At 41.3% G+C, this 23,199-nt stretch overlaps 1 protein-coding gene across 4 annotated transcripts in view; it reads right to left on the bottom strand.

Moving 5' to 3' along the window:
* Window positions 1-23,199, bottom strand: part of arhgef1a (Rho guanine nucleotide exchange factor (GEF) 1a) — a 74,984-nt gene that overhangs the window by 16,223 nt on the left and 35,562 nt on the right. For 3 of the 4 annotated variants that reach the window (XM_029166557.3, XM_029166558.3, XM_029166559.3), the window contains 5 exons: window positions 21,960-22,077; window positions 21,281-21,357; window positions 9,664-9,835; window positions 9,406-9,482; window positions 9,148-9,320 (listed from right to left, as the gene is read on the bottom strand). In XM_029166557.3, coding sequence (XP_029022390.1) covers window positions 9,148-9,320; window positions 9,406-9,482; window positions 9,664-9,835; window positions 21,281-21,357; window positions 21,960-22,077 — 617 coding nt within the window. The remainder of the gene's footprint in view (window positions 1-9,147; window positions 9,321-9,405; window positions 9,483-9,663; window positions 9,836-21,280; window positions 21,358-21,959; window positions 22,078-23,199) is intronic. The other variant, XM_029166560.3, reaches the window with a different exon arrangement.

Raw genomic sequence — 23,199 nt, 5'->3', positions numbered from 1 at the left:
TCTAGGAGTATAGAGTCCAAGGCTTTTTGCTAAGGGCTGTTCGGTCTGTGTACAACCGGAGCAAGAGCTTGGTTTGCATTGCCAGCAGTAATTCAGACCTGTTCCCGGTGCTTGTTGGACTTTGGCAGGGCTGCCCTTTGTCACCGGTTCTGTTCACCAGGTTGGAGGAGAGTTTCTGCCCCAAGTGGAGGAGTTCAAGTATCTTGGGGTCTTGTTCACGAGTGAAGGAAGGAAGGAGCGTTAGACTGACAGATGGATTGGTGCGGCGGCTGCCCCTCCCTCCTCCCCAAGTGGAGGAGTTCAAGTATCTTGGGGTCTTGTTCACGAGTGAAGGAAGGAAGGAGCGTTAGACTGACAGATGGATTGGTGCGGCGGCTGCAGTAATGCGGTCGGTGTACCGGTCCATCGTGGTGAAGAGGGAGCTGAGCCGAAAAGCAAAGCTCTCAATTTACTGGTCTATCTACGTTCCTAACCTCACCTATGGTCATGAGCTTTGGGTCATGATGGAAAGGCAAGATCACGGATACAAGCGGCCGAAATAAGCTTCCTTCGTAGGGTGGCTGGGCGCTCCCTTAGAGATAAGGTGAGGAGCTCTGTCACTCTACTCCGAGTCAGGAGCAGTGACTCTACTCCGAGTCACTGCTCCTCCACATGGAGAGGAGCCAATTGAGGTGGCTTGGGCATCTGGTTCTGATGCCTCCTGGACGCCTCCCTGGGGAGGTATTCTGGGCATGTCCAACCGGTAGAAGGCCCCGAGGAAGACCCAGGACACGCTGGAGACTATGTTTCTTGGTTGGCCTGGGAACGCCTTGGGGTCCCACCGGAAGAGCTGGAGGAAGTGTCCAGTGAAAGGGAAGTCTGGAACTCTCTGCTCAGACTGCTGCCCCCGTGACCCAACCCCAGATAAGCGGATGAAAATGGATGGATGGATGGGTTCCTATGGTTTTCCGTTCTAGCTAAGTCATCGACTTGGATATTTTTAATAATCAATCTTTGTATTTAAACCCCATGTATCAGATTGTTAGATCACGTACCTGAGTTAGCCTTTTATTGATAATACCAGTAAGTTCTTGTTACCGACTCTAGATAGTTCCTGACTGTGTTTTTGCCTTGTCCCTGTCTGTATCTTTATTGGATTGTTGGATTACTGGTTTTGATCATTGCCTGATCCTGAGTTTTGCCTGACTCCTTTTGGGATCTGCCGTAATTAATCTATTCAAGTCCTGTCTGCGAGCTGTGTATTTGGGTTGATCTGCCTTGCCTTTCCTGATACCATTGAAGAGTTCTGAGGCGAAAGCCACTGTTCACCAAAAAGAATATTAAGGCCCGATTCACTTCTGCCAAGAATCCCCTTGATCATCCCCAAAGCTTTTGGATCAAACCCAAAGGAAACAAAGTCTTCCAACAGGGATCTCTAAGCAAGCCTTTTTATTTGTTTAAATGTTTAAAAACATATCTGAAAGTAGCTGAAGCATTTACAGCAAAAATACAGTGCTGTGCAAAAGTATTTGCTCCATTACTGATTTTTTATCTTTTTGCACCTTTGTCCCACTTAAAATCCTCAGATCATCAAACAAATTCAAACATTAAATAAAGATAAGCCATAAAAAAATGCAGTTGTGAAAAGAAGATTGTGCCAACAGTGAAACATGGTGGTGGAAGTGTGATGATCTGGGCTTGCTTTGCTGCCTCCGGACCTGGTCGACTTGCCATTATCAATGGAACCATGAATTCTGCCTCTAGCAAACCTCTAGCTAAAGCGCACCTGCATTCTGCAGCAAGATAATGATCTGAAGCACACCAGCAAGTCCACTTCCGAAAAAGAAAAGAAAAAAGGCTCAAAAAGAACAAAATTATAAATAATGAATTATAATAAATTATAAATAATAAATAATAAACAAAGTTTAGGCTTGGCCTAGACAAAAAAAGTCTTGAGCAAAACGCTACTGAGATGCTGGATGCACAGAAGAGTGGGCCAAAAATCCATCACAGCGATGTGAAAGACTCATCACCTCTTATCGCAAACGCTTGACTGCATTTATTGCTACAAAAGGTGGTTCAATCAGCTATTAGGTTTAGGGGGGCAATTACTTTTGTGTTTACTTGTGTGTTTATCTTAGTATAATATTCAGGTTTGCTTGATCTCAAATGGGTGAGTGTGACAAACGTGCAAGAAATGTCAGAAATTGGTCATTGGTACTTTTGCACAGCGCTGAAAAATTTTCTGAAGAGAATTGGGGGTTGTTTAAACAGAGCTGAATATTTGCACAAGAAGCTGAAGCAGATGGATTTTAAATTAAGGAAAGATTTGCTGGTTTTGAAGAACTGCTGAAAATGAAGTAAGTGTGTACAGATGGAGCGGCAAATTTTAGGTGCCTCGTTGATGACTGATTTCACGCTGATCTTGTCATGACATTAGCATGACTTAGGTACCATTCCACCAAGCCCCCAAGTCATGACCCCCACTGTGATGTACTTAATAATCTGCAATTGCACATTCATGCACTAGGATATATATACACTCTATTCTCACCCTCCGCGGGTGGTCTCATCCACTTTCCAAGCTCGGGTCCTCTACCAGAGGCCAGGGAGCTTGAGGGTTCTGCGCAGTATCCTTGCTGTTCCTAGGACTGCACTTTTCTGGACTGAGATTTCGGATGTTTTTTCAGGGATCTGTTGTAGCCACTCCTCCAGTTTGGGGGTCACAGCCCCCAGTGCTCCGATCACCACAGGTACCACTGTGGCCTTCACCTTCCAAGCCTTCTCCAGTTCTTCTCTGAGCCCTTGGTATTTCTCTCGTTTCTCATGTTCCTTTTTCCTGATGTTGCCATCGCTTGGTATTGCCACATCCACCACTACGGCTTTCCTCTGCTCTTTATCCACCACCACAATGTCTGGTTGGTTCGCCATTACCATTCTGTCAGTCTGTATCTGGAAGTCCCACAGGATCTTGGCTCGCTCGTTCTCTACCACCTTGGGAGGTGTTTCCCATTTTGACCTTGGGGTTTCCAGTCCATACTCTGCGCAGATGTTCCTGTATACTATGCCAGCCACTTGGTTATGGCGTTCCATGTATGCTTTCCCTGCCAGCATCTTACACCCTGCAGTTATGTGCTGGACTGTCTCAGGGGCCTCTTTGCACAGTCTACACCTTGGGTCTTGTCTGGTGTGGTAGATCTGGGCCTCTATGGCTCTGGTGCTCAGGATCTGCTCCTGTGCGGCCAGGATGAGTGCCTCTGTGCTGTCCTTCAGCCCAGCCCTTTGAAGCCATTGGTAGGATTTGTTGAGATCAGCCACTTCAGTTATGTTCCGGTGGTACATCCCGTGTAAGGGTTTGTCCTCCCATGATGGTCCCTCTTCCAGCATCTCATCCTCTGTTCTCCACTGCCTGAGACATTCACTCAGCACGTTATCTGTCGGGGCCTTATCCTTGATGTACTTATGGATCTTGCATGTTTCATCCCGGATAGTGGCTCTAACGCTCACTAGTCCTCGGCCTCCTTCCTTGTGGCTAGCGTACAGTCTCAGGGTGCTGGATTTGGGGTGGAACCCTCCATGCATGGTGAGGAGCTTTTGTGTCTTAACATCTGTGGTCTGTATCTCTTCCTTTGGCCACCTTATTATTCCTGCAGGGTATCTGATCACTGGCCGAGCGTAGCTGTTTATTGCCCGGGATTTGTTCTTGCCATTGAGCTGGCTTCTTAGGACTTGCCTTACTTGTTGGAGGTATTTGGCTGTTGCCGCATTCCTTGTTGCCTGTTCAAGGTTGCCGTTCGCCTGTGGTATTCCAAGGTACTTGTAATTGTCCTCAATGTCTGCTATTGTTCCTTCTGGGAGTGAGACCCCTTCTGTGTGGATTACCTTGGATACATAACTCTGAAAGTTCCGCTCAAATCAAGGCTTTGTTAACATAATGCTGTAAAAAAAACGCTTTAAAGTGTTTTGGTTTTATATTCCGTTTATTTCGTTATTTCCCCTTTCACCTGTACCATTATAAGTCAATGCATAGCTACAGCCATGTTCCCAAGAGGTTCACCAGCGCTTTCGGCAGTGAGTCATAAACGGACGTTGTTCTGCCCGCTTTCATGTAGACACAGAACTCTTCATAGTATTTTCAAATGTAGATTTTGTTAATTTCGTTATTCATAAACATGTAAATGCAAATGCTAAAAATTACAGAAAAGATGATAGTACACCCATCAAGTTTTAACAAATGTGCAATAAAAAATATAAACAGAAAACGCTTGAAAGCATTTCCGTTTTATATTCCGTTTATTTTATTATTACTCCTTTCACCTGTACCACAAGTCATTGCAGAGCTACAGCCATGTTCCGATGAAGTTAACCAGCTGTTTATTTTGTTATTCACTCTTTCATGTCCGTCTGTTAAATGAAAATATTGGAGGATGGGGAAACGCGCATCAACATGCAGGACAAAGATATGCGTTTCTCTAACTGCTACAGCCTCGGCTGCGTTGGGTTGTTAGTCTCGCTTTTACCTGTACCATATAAAATGTTTTCCTACAAAGTTGATCTGCTGCTTTCAGAATCAGAATCGTTTTTATTTCCCAGGTTTGAACAGGGCAAACTTGGGTTAGGGTTAAAACTTGATGGATGTACTGTCATATTTTCTGTAATTTTTGGTGACGTTACAGTGCAAACAATATTTGAACTAGTTTTTTTGTAAATAAACAAAGCTTTGCCACATTTGAGAAGGATCTGAAACTGTCTTAATGTATTGTTGATGTCTCTTATTGCTTCCTCCGGTGAGACCGCAACAATGACACTCGTCCTTTCACGTTGTAAATCCAAGCACATAGCGGTGGAATATTGTAACAGTGGATGTTATAGGAACTGTTCAGCCTTGCAGGCAGGAGCAGGGTCAGCGAGCCCATGCCCCTGCCTACCATGACAGTATGTGATTTGATTGGACGACAAAGAGATTTCACTCTGTCCAGAGAAAGGGAAAAAAGGCAGAAACCCAAGCTGGCTTTTGATTTGCTTTTCCCATTTTTTTATTATTATATTATTATTGGTATTACAATACATTTCACAAAAGACAACTTTCTCTCATTTTTAATTATTTTATAATTAAAATTATTTATTAAGTATTTACAATTATATTTATAATTATAATTATAATTACAAATTTCCATGACATTTCTGGCGTAACACACAGGATCTTCTCTGCAGGTTGTCTGGACGGTCTGAACAGGGGTGGCGGTCCTGAGGACTTGGTTTACTCAGCCTCCAAACCTCTACAGACATGCAGAGTTGGGAGGACTGCTCACCTCATCAACACTGCAAACAACACGCATGGGGGAGTTCACCCTCCTGCAGAAGGAGTGCAGGGGCTCACTGTATGAGAGCCACCTATGTGAACTTGTGATGAAAGGCTTACTACCCAAATTTTCAGAGGCTGTGAAATAGTCATACATTGGATGAAAAGAGGACGCGGTCTGTCTGATTTCATAAGCATGCCATGCTAATGACACCCTTCAACAAAGGAAGACAGCGAGGAAAGAAAAACAACAGTGAGCTGCATCTGCTGACCGTGGAGATGTTCTCTGCGAGTGGCACAATTCATAACAACGGTAGAACCGAACGGCCCAACAGAGCTGCACCCAGAGATCCAGGAAATGTCTGCTAAATGTAAACTGCTGCATGTCTTTGCAGTCTGATGGGTTCAAACTATTTCCTGAGTTTACTCTGACTGTTCAGGGTGAAAGTATGGTAGATTCAGGTGCGACAAATTCGTTAATGAAATGTTTTTTAATCCACCTAAAATGAGTGGGCGCACTATAGTTTCATCTGGCCAGACAGTTAAGAAGAACTTACTGTTCCTCTGTCTTGTAATCTATTAGGAAGAGATCGCAGTAGATTTCACTGATTTTCAGTTGCAACTGCAGACAATGTAAAAATCATTTTTCTTTTGTTGGTGTTAATTTAATCTTTCAGATCTTTTCAGCCACTGCTCTAACTGCCACTTATCAGTGTCTGCTGAGAGGGCTGTAACTGAAGCCCTCATGCAAGCTGCACAAGAGTTTTTTTCTTCACACAATACGACCTTCAGATTTGCTTCTGAACTGTCTTATACAGCACGTGTCTACTGGTCCTGATGAGAGGTTTGAGTCATGGTTACTGTTATGGGAAAAATTGTCTCTTCCTTATTTCTATGCAGTTATTATATGATTTATGACTTATGTTCTGCAATTAATATCTTATGTTTTGTCTTACTGTATGCATTTGACATTTGACCTATATTGTTCAATGGTTGTCTCTGCCTGATGGACTCTCAACTCTAGCTCCCAAACCCAAGGTCGGGGAGTTGTGTCTCTGTCTGTTGAGACTTGGTGCTCCTTTCTCACAGATAGTTGGCCGTCAGCGATGCAGGTGTGAGAATGTAAATATCTTCACACACACTGCGACAGGGAGGAGATGGTGCATGTAATTTGATTGGGTTAGAAAGACATTCCACCCTAGTCGGACAGAGAAGCTAAAATGCAGAAGCAACTTGAGGATCGTGGAGTCTTTGCATCACACCTTCAAGGTGTGTGCACTGATCTCCCCAGCTGGTTTTTGGTTTGTAGATGTGCACGATCAACATCCATGCTTTTTATTTGCTTTCCCCATTATTTTTATTTTCTTTATTATTTCAATAAATCGCACAAAAGGACAACTCTCTCATCTGCTTCTTTATGGAAAATTTCCACCACAGTTACGCATACATGCTGACAAATTAACCTCCACTTCTCTCTTTTGGGATGGACACAGGTCCACGGTTGAAATTTCTCTTACTAACAAACAAAAAAGATTTACTCTCCCACTTTGCATGCTTATAAGAACTTTTTCAATCTACCTTTCATGCACAGCGAACAGGGCACTTGGTACCTCTGCATTCCACACACACTCCACAACACATGTTTTTGTGAGAGGATGCTCTGACGCCGCATCCAGCCTTACAAGAAATTCCTGCTTCCCTGGATCTGCAAGCAGTAAATGCGGCAGTTCAACCACGTGTGCCTACAGCACCAAACCCCTACATCATCCTTTCTCAGGTTCCACATAAGGCTTTCAGTGATCAATTCATCCAATGCTTTTTCAGTGCCTGTCCATGAAGACAGTCACTTCTGGTTTGCTTTTCGATTCAATGGAAAATCATACACATTTACCCGACTTTGTCAGGGTTACTCATAAAGTCCCAGAATCTGCAATTTGACACTAAAAGCTTGGATGAACTTGTTTTGTCTCTAGGCATTGCCCTACTACAGTACGTTGACAACTTGATGATCTGCATTGAGGATCAGAAAACTTGCAAAGCAGACATGATCAAGCTGCTGAAACATACGCATGCCACAGGCCACAATGCAAGCCAAATTACAGTTTGTACTAACGAAGGTCAGGCATTAACAGTCAGAGAGACACTATTTAGTCATAGTCACATTAGCTTCAGATTCTACTGGGAGGAAGCTTAGTGTCATCTTTGACCAGGATCTCTTTTTTACATTATATATTAAACAAATCTCCAGAACCGCCTACTTTCAGCTTAGAAATATAGCTAAAACTAGAAGCATCCTCTCTCAGAGCGATGCAGAGAAACTGATCCATGCATTTGTTACCTCTAGGCTGGACTACTGTAACTCCTCACTCATAGGATGTCCTAACAGCTCCTTAAAGCACACAACTTCTTACCCACAGTTTCTTAAACAAAGCTTTTTTGTTACTGTAGGTGGTAGTTTATTATAAGAAACTTTCAGATATCCAGAAGCCATAAATATACCCCTTTCTTTTTAACAAGTCTAACCAAGCTTTGCTGGGTTATATTTACAGATTTTATAAACATCTAGTTCATTTAACCATTTTCTATATCAGGTTACTAAATTCTTTTAGAGCAGAAATGTTTCTCAAGGAGCTTCTATATTACACGTCATTCATGGGGGATGTGGTCTTCACACCTCACAGTCCTTTGTTCAACTAATGACACAGTTATTTACAAGTGTGAAGTGAAGCCTATTGTTAATAAAGAATAATGTTTAACTTTAATGTTTAAAATGCAGGAACCTTCAGTCTGATTAAACTTTAGTGTTTCCACTCTAAGAACAGAAATCCAGATGCCATGACCCAGCTTTCAGAATCTGTGGAATGTTTGTTTTTGTTGTTATTCCTGGCTGGCTAAAAAATTGTCAGTACACAAATAATCGCAAGCAGTATAAGCGCAAATAAGAGGTCCATGTTGTTTATTAATGCAGTAAAGCCCAAACCATTAAATAATTGACAGAAAATTCTAATTCTTTGAAAATGGAGCCTCTATTAGTCATTCTGAACAACAACAACAAAATTGAAATATCAATTTTGGTATGAGTTTCAATTTGTATCATAAGTGATACATCGAGTCGCAATTTTATTGCTAAAATGCTAAATGTCATGAACTAACAAGTGGAGGAGTAACCTTTTTTCCACTGATACTCCTTTTCACTTTCACATTTGGATTTGTTGTGTCCTCCTCTGTTGAACTGAAATGTGTTTTATTCGTTATTCTTCATTAACACGACACACCTAGACCTGCTGTTTGTTTCACTTATAGTAGCGTTAACATCACAGCTATAGGTTGGTCTGTGAGCTGGTTTTAGTGCTCATCATTATAAGTACAGTAGTTAGTAGTAAAGTCAGCAAAAATAAAATATCCATGTTGATGTTGACTATATGTTTGACTAAAGGGCATTTTATTCAAAACTGTTATGATTTTTCACTTTAAAGTTTCATAGACTCATGCATTGTTAAGTACATCACAGGGGATGTGACTGGTGGGGGGCTTGGTGAGATGGTGCCTAAGTCACGAAAATATCATGCAGAGATCAGCCAGAAGTCCTGCAGGAACAGGGCAACGAAATTTTGCCGCTCCATCTGTAGTACAGTATGTGACGTACTATGCACACTAGAGTTCAGTAAATAAAGTATCTAATTTTCTTTAGCTTTACTTTAACCAAACATTGGTTTTCCAGAATTGGCACAAAACATTTACAATGAATTAAAGTGATATTATAATCACACTATATTTTTTTTCTCACTTATAAAGTGAAAAAAGTGCCCTAACAGTCAGGGAAAATGGTAGATGGATAGATTACATGCATTTTTACAGATGCTTACTTGCTGACGGTGAACTGGATGTGACGTATCCAAATATTCTTATCTTCTTTGGAGGCAGCATGAAACTCATACATCTCAGGAGGAGAGGAGTCACTGATGAGGAACATACCTCGTTCCTGATTTGCTATGTCCCTTATTATGAGGTTCTGAAGGGACACTACTGGGGGTTTTTCCTAGATCACACAGAGGTGCAAGATATAAGAATGGGTTTTCTTGATAGTTTTCTGTGAAAACAAAATTCTGCATTTGAGTACTTACCATACTTGGAAAGATATACTTCTGGTCTTTCTCCTGTAGAAACACCAGGATGTCTGTCATCAATAAGACCTGTATATCTACGTGTACAACACACACACACACACACACACACACACACACACACACACACACACACACACCAAGCATAATAATTGTAGTAATTATAGTACACAATGATCTGTTGTTGTTTTTTACCAGTAACATACACAAAAATACCCTTGCCTGTTTTACCTGTTTAAACAAAATTTTGTACAGTACCTTTGAGTCGGGATCCTGGGGTTTTCCATAGAAGGGTTCCTTCATGCACAAGTCTCCGGCGGAGTAATTCTATGGGTTTAAAAAGTCCACCATCTCTTACTCTAGCCTCTGCCCGAGGGTCCAACTTGCACTGGATTTCTTGTAGCCGCTGCATTTTCTCCAAATCCTCCATCTTTCAAAAAATAGAAATAATTTCAATTTATGTTTAATGATAATAATACTGAGGTTTAAAAATGTAAATTAATCTGGCCAGCTATGACATCACTGAGGTTTATCTCTTGGAATGTACAGTACATGAAATTAATTAGAATTAGAAAAGTACATTAAAGTATACAGTTTGAAAGTATATAGATGAGAAAAGAAAAAAATAGATTAGAACATATATATTAGATCAAAACAGCCAAATTTCTTTAGAACAAGCAGAAACTGTTAAATGTCAAAATAAGAAAAAAAAATACAATGCTTTTTTTTATTGAACATTTATAATGAAGTAATCAATTAAATGGTAGCTGACTTTTTAATCCTGGAAATAGAATGAGTATTGACTGAGAACATGGTAACGGCAGGCAACTTGTCTTCAGCGGGCCTGAGTTGACCTCATTGAAAACTGTTAATGTATAAGACTGTTGATGGGAAAGTTGTTGTTGAGGATGACTTTCTCAACTCCCTGATAGTTCAATTCATGGCCCAGGATGAGTTAGTCCTGATAGCGGCAAATACTTCTGATGCTCAATGGATTGAAACATTGTTTTCTGTGGTTTGCTGTAATCTCATTAGCTGTGCTAATGAGATTACAGCCTTCTGCTCTGCAAGGAAAGGGAATACCTGTGTGGACAGTACAATAGCTTCTTTATCTGATGTGCTTGGTGCAAGAAATATTTTCCCATGTATTGTGTGACTTTGCACCTCCCGGGGTGGAACCCAACTTTATTATGAGTTGTACTCATATTATAGTTGCATAGCTGCGTACAGCTCACTTCTTGCAAGTAAAATCCTGCAGAAAGGTCTCAACTGATTATGTTTCTTTTATTTAAGATTAACAAAGGGAATTCATGATTTCCCTATACAGCAGAAGATGGAGCGTATGTACAGTGAGACATGCAGTAAATCATTACGCGGATGTCAGTGAGGAGTTATGCGACATCACTACTGCTGCTGTACAACAAGTTGCCACAATGGAATGGCATCTACTACTTAATGGCAAAAAAATAGGCTGAGCAGAACGACCACCCATTGTGAAGTGGGGGTGGATTGTGAATTTATGTGGGTGCCCATGAGAAAGAAACCAAGGAGGCAGCCTTCGACAGCCATAGAATTTCTACTGATGATAGAAGTGCTTAAGGTGCTGGGATAGTGTACATGACCAATCTTTTGGTGCAAGGGTTGGAGGAGGGGGATTCCATAATGAATCACGGGGGTGTTCAAATGGGACTGTGCTAACCCCTGACATGGCGTTACGTGGTAAAGAAAGGAGGGCGTGCGAAGACTGAAAACTACTGGGAGAGTTAAACCTGCACACGTCAAACCTTTTGCCGACAAAGCTCACCAGAGAAGACTCAGGCCTATTATTGGCACTGGTGTACCTGGAAAAATAAAAGTAGTTAGAACTAAGATGGTGAGTGTTTTTGCCATCAGGTTTGGGCATTTGGGAGTTAGTTGCGTAAACACTTTCCAGCTTCTTAAAAGAAAGGCTGGGTTAGGATGTTCAATCCCACAGCTGTTACTAGATATAGCTCATTTAAAGTCTGTGTTGAATGTCACAACATTGAGGAAGTGTGCAACCCTGCACTTTGGCCTTATGGAGTTGTGGTGAGGCGCTATAGACATAGACATACTCTACTGATCTGGTACACACCTTAGCAGATGGTTTGCCAAGAGCTCAAAAAAATTAAAAGTCCCTTGTTTCCTTTGTACCTGCCCCAACAATGGTCAGACTGAGAGGGGACGGAGCCAGCCGTCTGGAGCGAAACTGTTGAGTCCGCCATTGTTTTTCATTGAGGCAGCCCACAGTGGGGAGATCTGACCACAGAGTAGCTTACAGGAGCTGTGTGCAATAGACAGCTGGTGGTCTGCACCACACGCTAATGAAGAATTTGGAAAAACAGCTGGGACAGAATGGTTAGATGAGCCTTTTATTGTTGCTCTGTGAAGTTTGAATAAAATTAGCTGCTGCTTGTGTGCTTTAGAGTGTCAGAATTAACGTTACCTTATGTCGCTAACTCTAGCTTGTGTATTAGCGCTGAGTGGCTGGCACTAATTTCATATTACTACTTTGTAGGCAATATCAGCTTCATCACTGACGATGCATCTTAGATGAAGTTACAGAGGCAGCCGGTAAAAGTGTCTACCCCCACCGTGCTAGGGACTCGAATCTGCCGCGTCAGCGCCCTGTTTGCACTGCATGAAGAGTGTGTTACGTCCTTTTGGCCTGTAGGTGGCGATTAACCTCCACTTTTGGTCCTAAAACATCGTAGTTGATTATGTCATATAATCTCTTGTAGAACGATCATCGATCAGGTCTTGGGTGGCCTAGTGGTTAACATGCATGGCTGCAAAGCTTTTGTTCGGGGTTCGAGGCCGAGTGGAAGGGTTAGGGTTTTTAATTTTAATTATTGGTAAAACAGCTTCTCATCATCATCATGTGATCACGAGATGACAACGTTGTATTACTTAGTGCAGGGATCGCCAAGACCATGAACCGCTGGTCGCATTATAGTATTTAGTATTGTTATGAACGTAAGTAAGTTATGGCAAATTATGGCAATTTAAAACCGAAAATAAAAAGCTGAATGGTGTGCCCTCCCACGTGCAGCGTTTGATTTATGACAGACAAGCTACTGTAACCCTGATTTCTCGCTGTTGGTACGGGCTACAATTTTCTTTACGTGGTATTCTTCTTTAATGCACCACACGACAAGACAGTACGGCACATATACACTTTTTTCTTTACGCCGCTCTTACCCAACGCGCGTCACCTTTTTCCTGTCCCCCGTCAACAAGGGCAGGTAGGAACTAATGTTAATTACAAATAAAATCACAGTAGCTGAAATGCCACGTTTCCCAAACTAAAATTAAAAATTAAAAAGGAATACTAACTAAGATTACACTACTACAATTTAAAAAAGTGAATAAGGAAGATCTAGACCAGAGGTCGGTGGCCGACCTCTGGTCTAGAAATATTATTTGAGAACATTCAACATTTGTTTTTTAATCCAAAGAAGACATAAAAGTCAGGGCTCAGAGATCTAACGTTTTATATTTTATTGATGGAAGATCGTAGCAATTAACAGCATACCAATTCAGTCCTCGTTCTCTTTTATATGGAATACGAGCAACAATCAAACGTAAGTGTCATATTACGCCTTGTAAAACCATAAAAACTGTTCAGATCGTTAACAGATGATAAAACATTGTCAAGGCACCGACAAGGACAGCTAACCCGCTTTTCCCTGCTTCAAACAGCTGCTGTAACTGAGAGCAACCCGTGCAGCATCACCGCTCAATCTGGAAACGTATTCATTGGTTCGGACGTTGTTCTGCCCGCTTTCATGTAGACACAAAACTCGTCAAAGCAAAAGAGCTAAGTGCAGCATTTACAAATCACATGTGAACGTTTTAATTTTTTTTTGTAAATAAAAATAATTTTTGCCCTGTTCAAACCTGGGGAATAAATGAATGATTCTGATTCTGAAAGCGGCTGGTCAACTTTGTAGGAACACTTTTCATATTGTACAGGTGAAAGGGAGACTAACAACCCAACGCAGCCGAGGCTGTAGCAGCAGAGAAACGCAGATCTTTGTCCTGCATGTTGATGTGCGTTTCCCCATCCCCCAGTGTGCCTGCTCTGAGACGTGGATGGCCCCGCCTGCTTTCATTCACCAGACGAACATGGAAGAGGGAATGACGAAATAAACAGCTGGTTAACTTTATAGGAACATGGCTGTAGCTCTGCAATGACTTTATGTGGTACAGATGAAAGGAGTAATAATGAAATAAACAGCTGGTTAACTTCGTAAGAACACCTTGTAGTAGGAACTGGTATATTTAGAAAACCCAGTAGTCCTAGTGTTAAGGTGTGTGAACTGGGGAGGAGACGGCAGCAGGGACTGAAGAGCGACTGAATAGAGTTGATGTCTTCCCCGCTGACAGGCGCATTCATTTGATAATGCACGTACCTTGGCTGACAATTCAGTTGAAAAACACAATGAATCTTTATCAGACCATCCCTGAATAACATCTATGAACTGCAGTTTCTTCCTTGATTATTATGGAAGAAGCGCAAATCATCGCCAGTCCAAATTGTGCAATTAATACTGTGTTTACAATAAAGGTAAGAGTTTAGTAAGTAAAGTTTACCCTTGCAGAGTAAACATGTAGAACAAACTACTTGCTGCATTAATGAGTCTTAGACCTGCAGCTGATCACGCCGCCCGATGCTGCCCAATCTCCCACGGAGCTTTGTCCCGGAGCTGAAGTATTTCTCACCTGCTGATCATGCATGTCAGCATGTCTATGAGCCTCTACGGAGGAGGTGGAAGGGATGTGTAGTTTGCCTTTGTGACTGTGAGCAAACATGAGACAAACAAAAGCTTGGTCGAACTCAGATCCAAGTCATCTGAGTACGAAACACATTACATATCATTCGATCTCGTGTTTCATTCGAGTGGTACTCTGGAGCTCTCTGCTAAGACTGCTGCCCCGCGACCCATCCACAGATGAGCTTCGATTAAAAATTAAAAGCAGAGTTTTTTTGTTTTTCGTTTTCGTATAAACAAAAAAAAACACTTTAAATCCAATTCCGTGTGTTTTTGTTAAACAATATTTTTGCTCGGTTTATTGGTTTGTAAGGCGGTGCTTTTATTCAAATCTGTTTTCCGTCCATAGCAAGAGAAAAGAGAAGCTTGTGAAGGTAGATAGATGGACGGATGGGAAATCAAAGTTTTGAAACATACACGGGCCGATCAAGTCACATCAGCCACTCATTCAGTTACAATGACAAGCACAGTCAAAACAAATTCTCGTTACATCTAGTGCGCCACTCCCCCGTTCCTTTCGTAGCCTGCATTTGCACATCCATACATATGTGTATTGGTCACTCTCTGTCTGGACACATGCCTCCGAAACAAGAGTTTGATGTCTCCACCAAATTATAAACAGAGGCAACGAGAGAACGACTTTTTGTGTTTTCCGTTTGTCTCTAAACAATAAAAAAAATTTAACTCCAATTCCGTGTCTTTTTGTAAAAAACAAATATGTTTGCCTGTTTTATTGGTTTGTAAGGCGGTGCTTTGATTAAAATCCGTTTGCCGCTCTTCGGAAGAGAAACGAAAACGCCGGTGAAAGTGGCTGGATGGACGGATGGGAAATGAAAATGTTGAAACGTACACGGGTCGAATAAGTGATCTCAGCCACTCAGTTACAATGACACGCACAGTCAAAACAAGTCAAACTGCAGTTCTGCGGACACAGAGTAAACGCGTAGGAACAAACATGTTGCTGTAATGCGTCGCTGTAGGTCTGCTGATTTCTGGCGTCCTGTCAAAATTACGATCGACAACTGCTATAAAACAAATTCCTATGATTATTACGGTTATTTACGTAAGATCTATGACTATTGGAAAACATTCATTAACAAGTTGTGGAAGTTTAAAACCTAAATAAGCGACTGTAGTCGCAGATGGACTGTGCTCTACGTCTTTACTTGGCCATGCCAAATTATATTAATTAAACCGCAACGCATAATCACGGAATTATGTGAAGCCAATATGTTGTATTAGATGTTAGAGCGGTGGGTGTGTACATATTCTTAAGAGACGCCTGCTATTTAAAGACACAGACACAGGAGAATGAAAACAAGAATGTGTTGCTGCTGTGGCGCTGCCTGTTTTAAACCACACAGAACAATTATAGCTTTGCAGTGAACATAAAATAACTAAGCCATCAACAAGTTGTTCACACTCCCCACATTTGAGCACACAACAGATACTTAATAGTAAAAACTAAATAGTAAAATAGGTCTGGTGTAATATATGTGTGTTACAGGTAGAAATGAACAGTCGGACTTCAGTTACGCTGTAGTGCTTTGGAGGCTTCTTATCGACGCTGCGCCACCTGGTGGTTAAAACGAGACTAGCGTCCTGATTTTTTTCAGCCGGCTGCAGGATTAAAAATCTTTAGTCAACGACGCACTCGCTGCACCGTGGCAACGCGTCGGTACTGCAGTAAAAACGCTAGTCACTTTGAACCGCTACCACTATAGGACTTCTACTACTGACGGGGGTAGGTGTGTTATGGATCATTTTCTCTGCATGTCAAGCATGCAGCTCAAGCAAGCAGCAGTTCAAACTAGCTTCGGAAGGCCAAGGACAAACCAGAAACAACAGCCGGGACAGTAAGTAATATATTCGACCGTTTATTGTTTTAGCTTCTACTACTACTCACGCTACTCAGTACATGCTCAGCCTATTTTCACCATTAAGTAGTAGATGCTAAAGTAGTAGTAGTGTGAGTACTACTACTCACAGCGCACTGTGAAGTTTAGGCACAGTTACAACAGAAGCTGCTGCTTCTCGTGAACTGTCGGGTATAGCGTTTCCTTACGTTGCTGAGGTTAGCTTGTGTATTACCTTGGCTAGCAGCAACTAGACAACTGATTCAATAATTCATTTCATCATTTTGTAGGTAATATCGGGCGGCCGTGTATCGTCAAAGAGACTCTTGCAAGGGACAACCGTCATGCTTTTGCAGCCACTAACAGCAGATGAAGAAAAGAAGAGGGTTTTGGCTAAATGAAGAATCTGTGGATAATATAATCTTTTGTTAAAAATGTAAGGCAATATCTGAGCATTTGTCTGACAAATTCAATTGTGCTTCTTTTAGCACAGAGACAGAGGAAAGCAGGAAGCACTAGTTGTACTCTGTGAGCCAATAGCAAATAATCCGCCAGTCTGTGTTGAAGGAGGAATGATGAGTAACTTCTCTGCATTGTTTTGGTCAATCCTCATTGAAAATCACTTTTCCTTTAACGTTGGCACAATGACAGGGAAAGGCAGACAGCTGGCACACATGATGAAAAAGGGGAGGGTAGATGTACTATGTGTGCAGGAGACAAGGTGGAACGGCAGCAAAGCACATAGTATTGGAGGAGGATACAATCTGTTCTACCATGATGTGGATAGGAAAAGACACGGGGTAGAGGGGGGATGTAAAAGAGGGAGTTTGTTCTAGAGGTAAAAACAGTCAGTCTTAGACAGAGTGATGAGCCTAAAGCTAGAAATTAAAGGGGTGATGGTGAATGTAGTCAGTGGGTCTGCTCCTGTGATGGAAATTTTATATTATCCATTAATGTTGATCATTTTATTATTAATGCCTCAATAATCATCTGATTGTTTCTGATTCATGTTCATATTTATAAGTGTTGGACATTCACATCCTTAAACATTCTAAGCATTTGTTTGGGGACCTCATCTGTATAATCTGTTATTAACAGGATTATTATTAAGGGCCCACATGCTTAAACAAAGAGGTACTGCGGCCTACATGTAACGTCTTCATCCTGATAGTAGTGAGTGGAAACAAAGAAATTTCAAATCTGAGCACCAAAACCAAGCGCCAGGCTGGGGAACCATACCTGACTCCCCCGCTGAGACTTCCGGACCCCCCGCTGATACACGCGACAAACGGAGGAGGAACTTGGACGTCAGCCATCCTGATTGGACCAAACAATAGGATGAGCGTGACCGAAAACACTGTTATAAAAGCCGCTGTGACCAAAGACTCGCCCCTTCTCCGCCCCTTGTTCCCTCTACGACGAAACGACGGACCTTCTCACAAGGATCGAGCAACCTTTGGTCTCCTCGTCCTCTCTGTCGCCTAATTCACGTTAGTCTCAAAAGCTATGCCATCTCACCATGCCCCTAAAGGGGGGCGCGCTCTTCCTCCTCCTTTCTCTCTCTCTCTCGCATACACATACAGTATTTCCAGACGAACACACCATACGATTAAGTTGTGATTTGCTAAGTTATTCAAGATAGTGTTGACATTGGAGTTTATATTTATTGTTTAATAAAGCATTTATAATTTAATTGGTCGTTGTCTGTGATTATTTGTATATGGTTTTGCAGCACTGGTAAATTGAGTAGGCTATGGTAGGGAGTTCACCCTTCAACTAACTTAAATACAATTGAGACTGTATTGGCTAGTCTAAATTGGTTATTGGTCCCTGGTAACATGGTGGTGCCTCGTAAATTAAGTAATTATTAATTCAATTAATAATTATTTAATCAATAATAGTTAAGTGTTTCACTTACCAAACTATAGACCTTGTCATATAGCTAATAACCAAAATATGTGAATCTAAATAATAAATATAATTGGTATCTTCACTCAGGAGCTAAAAATCCAATAATTATAAATTGTGCTCCTCGCATATCCCCATCATAATTGGTGCAAACCTGTGTGAGGTTAATCTAACTCAGCCCTGTTTGAGACAAGTTGGTGTTGCTAATTCATTTGGCACTACCACAACCCTCACACTGCCCCACACATTGTTCAAGTATATTGCAGGAGGGGTCCTCAGTTATTTTTTGAGTAGGAAGCCCAGTCCTGATTTGATCACCTTGTGAAACAGTGTCTGACTGTCTGAATTGATGATCTGTGACATAGTGTTTGACTTAGACAAGGAACAGAATGCTCCTTGAGTGAGGCCTTCCTCTTTTCTCACCTTTGCTCTTGCAGACTTGAAGTTTGAGCTTGTGTGTGGAGGTGTTTCTGTTAACTGTAGGCCTTAAAACTTGGGACGTTCTCTCCACCTGGGTGCCTTTCTTTTCTTTTACCTATTGATTTCCTTTCTTTTTTTATTTTTCATATTTGCATATGCAGAAATAAATTCACAAAGACAACTTTTTGAATTCTTCTTTTCATTGAGTGTTTAGAAGCTCTCGTGGTATTTTTTCCACAAAACTTCACAAGATGGCTGTGAGTTCGAAGAGAAGGAGAGATTCTAGAGTGGGTTTGATGAGGTCATAGAGAACATGCCCAGAAGAGAGAGGGTAGTGGTTGGAGCAGACTTCAATGGGCATGTTGGTGAAGGGAAGAGAGGTGATGAGGAGGTGATGGGCAGGTCTGGTGTAGAGGAAAAGGAATCTAGAGGGACAGATGATGGTGGGCTTTGCTAAGAAGATGGAAATGGCTTCCAGAAGAGAGAGAAACATAAAGTCAAATACAAGAGTGGTGGTAGGAGCACGCATGTGGACATTTAAGAGAGGTTAATGACTGCATGGTGGTGTGTAAGTGGACTCTGGTGGTCAGGAAGAAGAAGAGTGGAAAGACAGAAATAAAGACTAAGTGGTGAAAGCTAAAGAATAAAGAAACTTGAGGAATTTAGGCAGAAGCTAAGGCAGGCTCTGAAGGGTCAGGGAGATCTTCCAGATGACTGGGAAACTACAGCGGAAGTAATCAGGGACAGCTGCTGGGTGTGTTATCTGGATGGAGTAAATATACATGTGTCTAAACGAAAGGGGTCAAGGTCCAGTCATAGCACTTCAAAGCAACCACCTTTTTACTGCAGTACGGTTGCATCGCCACCACGCAACGGGTGCGTCCCCGACTATGGATTTTTAATCCTGCAGCTAAAAAAAAATCAAGGTTCTAGTCTCGTGTCTGTAGAGCCTGAATGATAGATGATGTGTACAGACAGAGCTTCAGAGAACCAGAAATATATGCATGTGCAAATGCAGACGAGACAAACAGAATTTAATCAAAGCAGCATGGTAAAAACAAATAAACGAGCTGAAAATGGTGTTTTCAAAACCAGTCAAATAAATGTATTTAAAACCGTTTCCCGTACACAGACCGTGTCGCCCTGCTGCCCAGTCTTTGTTGATTGCACACATTAAGAGAAGAGACAAACAGTGTGTTTCCAAATTTTAACGGTTATGCCTGATGAAAACAAAAATAACTCCTTTTGCTCTGCAGCATAAACCACTTTGACCACCTTTTAGGTGTGTGTGAGAACCGTTAAACCAGTAAGATATAGCCAATGTCCTTTAAACGGAAGCTCCAACATTTTACCGGAATGACATTAATCACAATATCTGCAGAAAAACAAACTTTTATTACACAGGCAACACAGTGGATTTGGAACTTGTTCTGCACCGTAAACACGGTGTCTGATGTTGATTCAGTCGCTAAAGCAAACTTCACATCCCTTCTCTCTACTCCGTATTGGCACAGAGACATTAACATATTGTCACCACTCGGTCAATAGGTGTGAAATACTTTAGCTCCGAGACAAAGAAAAAGCTCTATGGGAGATCGAGCTGCATGATCAGCTGCACCTACGTAGGCTGTGGGACGCCATAACCTTTCATTTCACTTTTTTTAAACGCTCTTCTTATGGTATTTCACACATGTCTGGCAGACTACCACTGCTAACTTGTAGAGGATATTATATAATAAAAATAAATAAATTGTATTAAACTCTCTCTATGGTATGCCAGAACGCCAGGACTCAGCACATCTCCAACTGAGCAAGTTGTTTGTCCTACATATATTGATTCTGCATGAGTAATAAGGACTGTTTTACACTTATATATATATATAGCCCAAGACAAAACTCAAGTGGAGATCGGACAATTCGCTGAGCTGCACTTAGTCTGTTGAACGCTCTCCCAGAGCACACAAGAACGCCACAGACTGTGGATGCTTCTTAAAATTTATTTATTTACCGGAGCTTTCAAAGTCGGTAAGATCCAGAGTCGCTCAGATTTATTTGCGACTTTCCCGCAGGAATAATATCATAATAAAATCGAACGCTGTACGTGGGAGTGCGTACTCGGTCTGTCTAAGCATACAGTACAGCTGCTTATTTCGGTTTTGAACTGCCATAACTTGGAAATACTACTATACTAAATACTACAATTGTCTGCTAAGTAATACAGGCAGCCAGCCCTATTAGTCATTTATTATTATCTTGTAGGCCAAAATATAAAAATAAGATAACAATGCTGATTGTAATTACAACTTCTGCTTCCACCGAGATTCGAACCCAGGACAAAAAAACTGACAAGTCAAGACTGTTAAACAATAACTAACCACTACACCACCAAGACATTGTAACATACTCTACGTGGGCCCATATAACATGGTCTCAGTACGGCATTCGGTTATTCTGAGACTTGGATATCTGCCACTTTGATAGCCACTGGATTTTTTTCAGGTGGATCACCAGCCACTGTGCATTGCTGTTGTGTGATGCCTCACATGTTCCAGTAGCATGTGCTATGGATGCTCAACCCGCCCTGACTGGGATTTGAACCAGGGACCCCCCATATGCAAATCCAAAGCTACTTTACCCATTGAGCTATCCAGTGATATCTCACATACTCCTCTTGTATACATGCTGCTTTTTAAACTGCTGGACAGAACAAAACAAACAAACAAACAAAAAAGGTGTACTTATATGCACTAATCACTTTTCTTGTGATTTTGCAATAAAATAAATTGAATAACAAAATCACCAATGTTTTACTATTACTAGGATATTTAGGGAAGTTACACATTAATGGATACTGTGGATGGGGGTTTTCAATATACAAAACAGAAAGTACCATAGTACCTGCTGGTCTATTGAACTTAGAAGTTCCCTGACCATTGTGAGGGACTGGGCAAGAGAAGAGGCTTCTTCCTCATCCTCTGAAAGAGAAACAAACAGGCTGTGTTATTTAGTTCACAATAGTAGTCATAAATGAAGTCGACACTTATAGACGAACAAAAATTTTACCTATCCTAAAGTTTTACTCTGGAAGTATTGCCCAAAGCTTGAGCTAAAGCCCTGCATGCATAGGGTTTGGGCAGGTAATAAAAATGTCTTCCACCGAGCCACCAGACCACCAAATTAATAAAAAATAATATGAGCCAAATTAGCCACTAATTGAAAGCAGTACACTGTAAACCTGTGTAAGCATCCTAAGCACACACACACACATACGTCTATAATCTTGTGGTAGTGTGCACACTTACTATTTAGGATAATTTAGGGGCTCAGCGGATTATGTCATACACGTTGCAAGGCAAGAGGTTCTCCCCATTTGCTTTAGGATTTGGTTACAATCTTATTATCATTTTATAAAAAAAATCCAAACAATGTAAATAAGTCTGCTATTTTAATTTTGTGTATCTCTAGAAAGAGTTTCCTTTTCAATTATTTATAGTATTTCTGCTACTTGCTACTAAAGCCCTACAATCACTTTAATTTTGGTATGCCTATGACGGTGAAGGATAAAGACTTAATTCACCAGTGGTGTTTTCCAGAATTCGCTGGATTAGGACAGGATACTTGGAGATGCGTTGAGTCACCAACAAGATGCACTCCTGCACACCGTGGCATCGCAGTAAGGGTCCTCGGCTTACCCGCTGCTCAGACACAAAAACATGAGTGATTTATAATCTAATACAAAAGATTCCATGTTTTGCTTATTTGGCCTCTATAAAACATAGAAAATGGGTGACTTTGTAAGCACAATATTTACAAATTTATTTACCCCTAGCTGTGTCTTGTTAGCAGCCAGAATCATCTTTCTGCCTTTAGTCATTATATTTTCTCACTATTAACATTCTTCTGTTTCAAAATGTGGAAGCACCTACAATGGTATAGTTTTTATAAATGTTTTTATATTCCATTTGCTTATGTCTATAAGTGCCTTTTTGTAAATAAAGTATTTAATTGTGTTACAGTAACTGAATGAGTTTTCTGCGATTAATCATGATTAACGCATCAATATCATTGAACGCTGCAGTGGTCTTAGACCCCGCCCCCAAAGTCTGTGGTTGGTTGAGAAGTATGTCTCAGTATGTCGCCAGTACTGCTTGCAGCATTCACTGTTTTGTTTTTCTAATCACAGTGAATGCTTCCAGCATGACTGCTTTGTGTTTCCATACGTTTTTCTGCAGTTAACTACTACACAAACCATTCAAATATCAAAATATTCAGCTTCTTAATGAGAGAGATGCTATTATTTTTCACATTCATATCTTTCATATTTTTCAGGTTATTAAGGTTTTTTCAGCAAAATTCTCCCATTGAAATGAATTGAAAACCATTTTCAAATCCTCTTCAGTCTAATTTTAGCTTTAATCACAGTGAATGCTTCCATCATTGTTTAGTTGTTGTAATCTTCTCTATTATTATATAATATATATATACATATATGTGTGTGTGTGTGTGGGGGGGGGGGGGGGGGGGGGATGTGGGTTTCTCTTGGAAACCACATTCAAGACTGACGGCGAAGCAACTAGTAGCTCAGTGTTCCAACATCCACAAACGGCAACTGCTATCTCAACTTGATATTGACGAAGTCAGAGGGGAGGTTTCACTATCTCCTCAACCGGAAATTGGGTACGAAGCACAGACACGCTGAGCGAGGCAGTGACTGACCTGAAAGATAAGATCATGGCTAAATTGAACAGGCAACCCCGAAGCCTACTACAACGGTTAAGTGAAGTATCATCAGAAAGTCTCATGGAAGATGTGAATGC

The sequence above is a fragment of the Betta splendens genome, chromosome 11 (genome assembly GCF_900634795.4).
Source record: "Betta splendens chromosome 11, fBetSpl5.4, whole genome shotgun sequence".
Lineage (NCBI taxonomy): Eukaryota > Metazoa > Chordata > Actinopteri > Anabantiformes > Osphronemidae > Betta > Betta splendens.
Note: the sequence above shows the minus strand (reverse complement) of the source record. Positions and strands in the feature narration are given on the sequence as shown.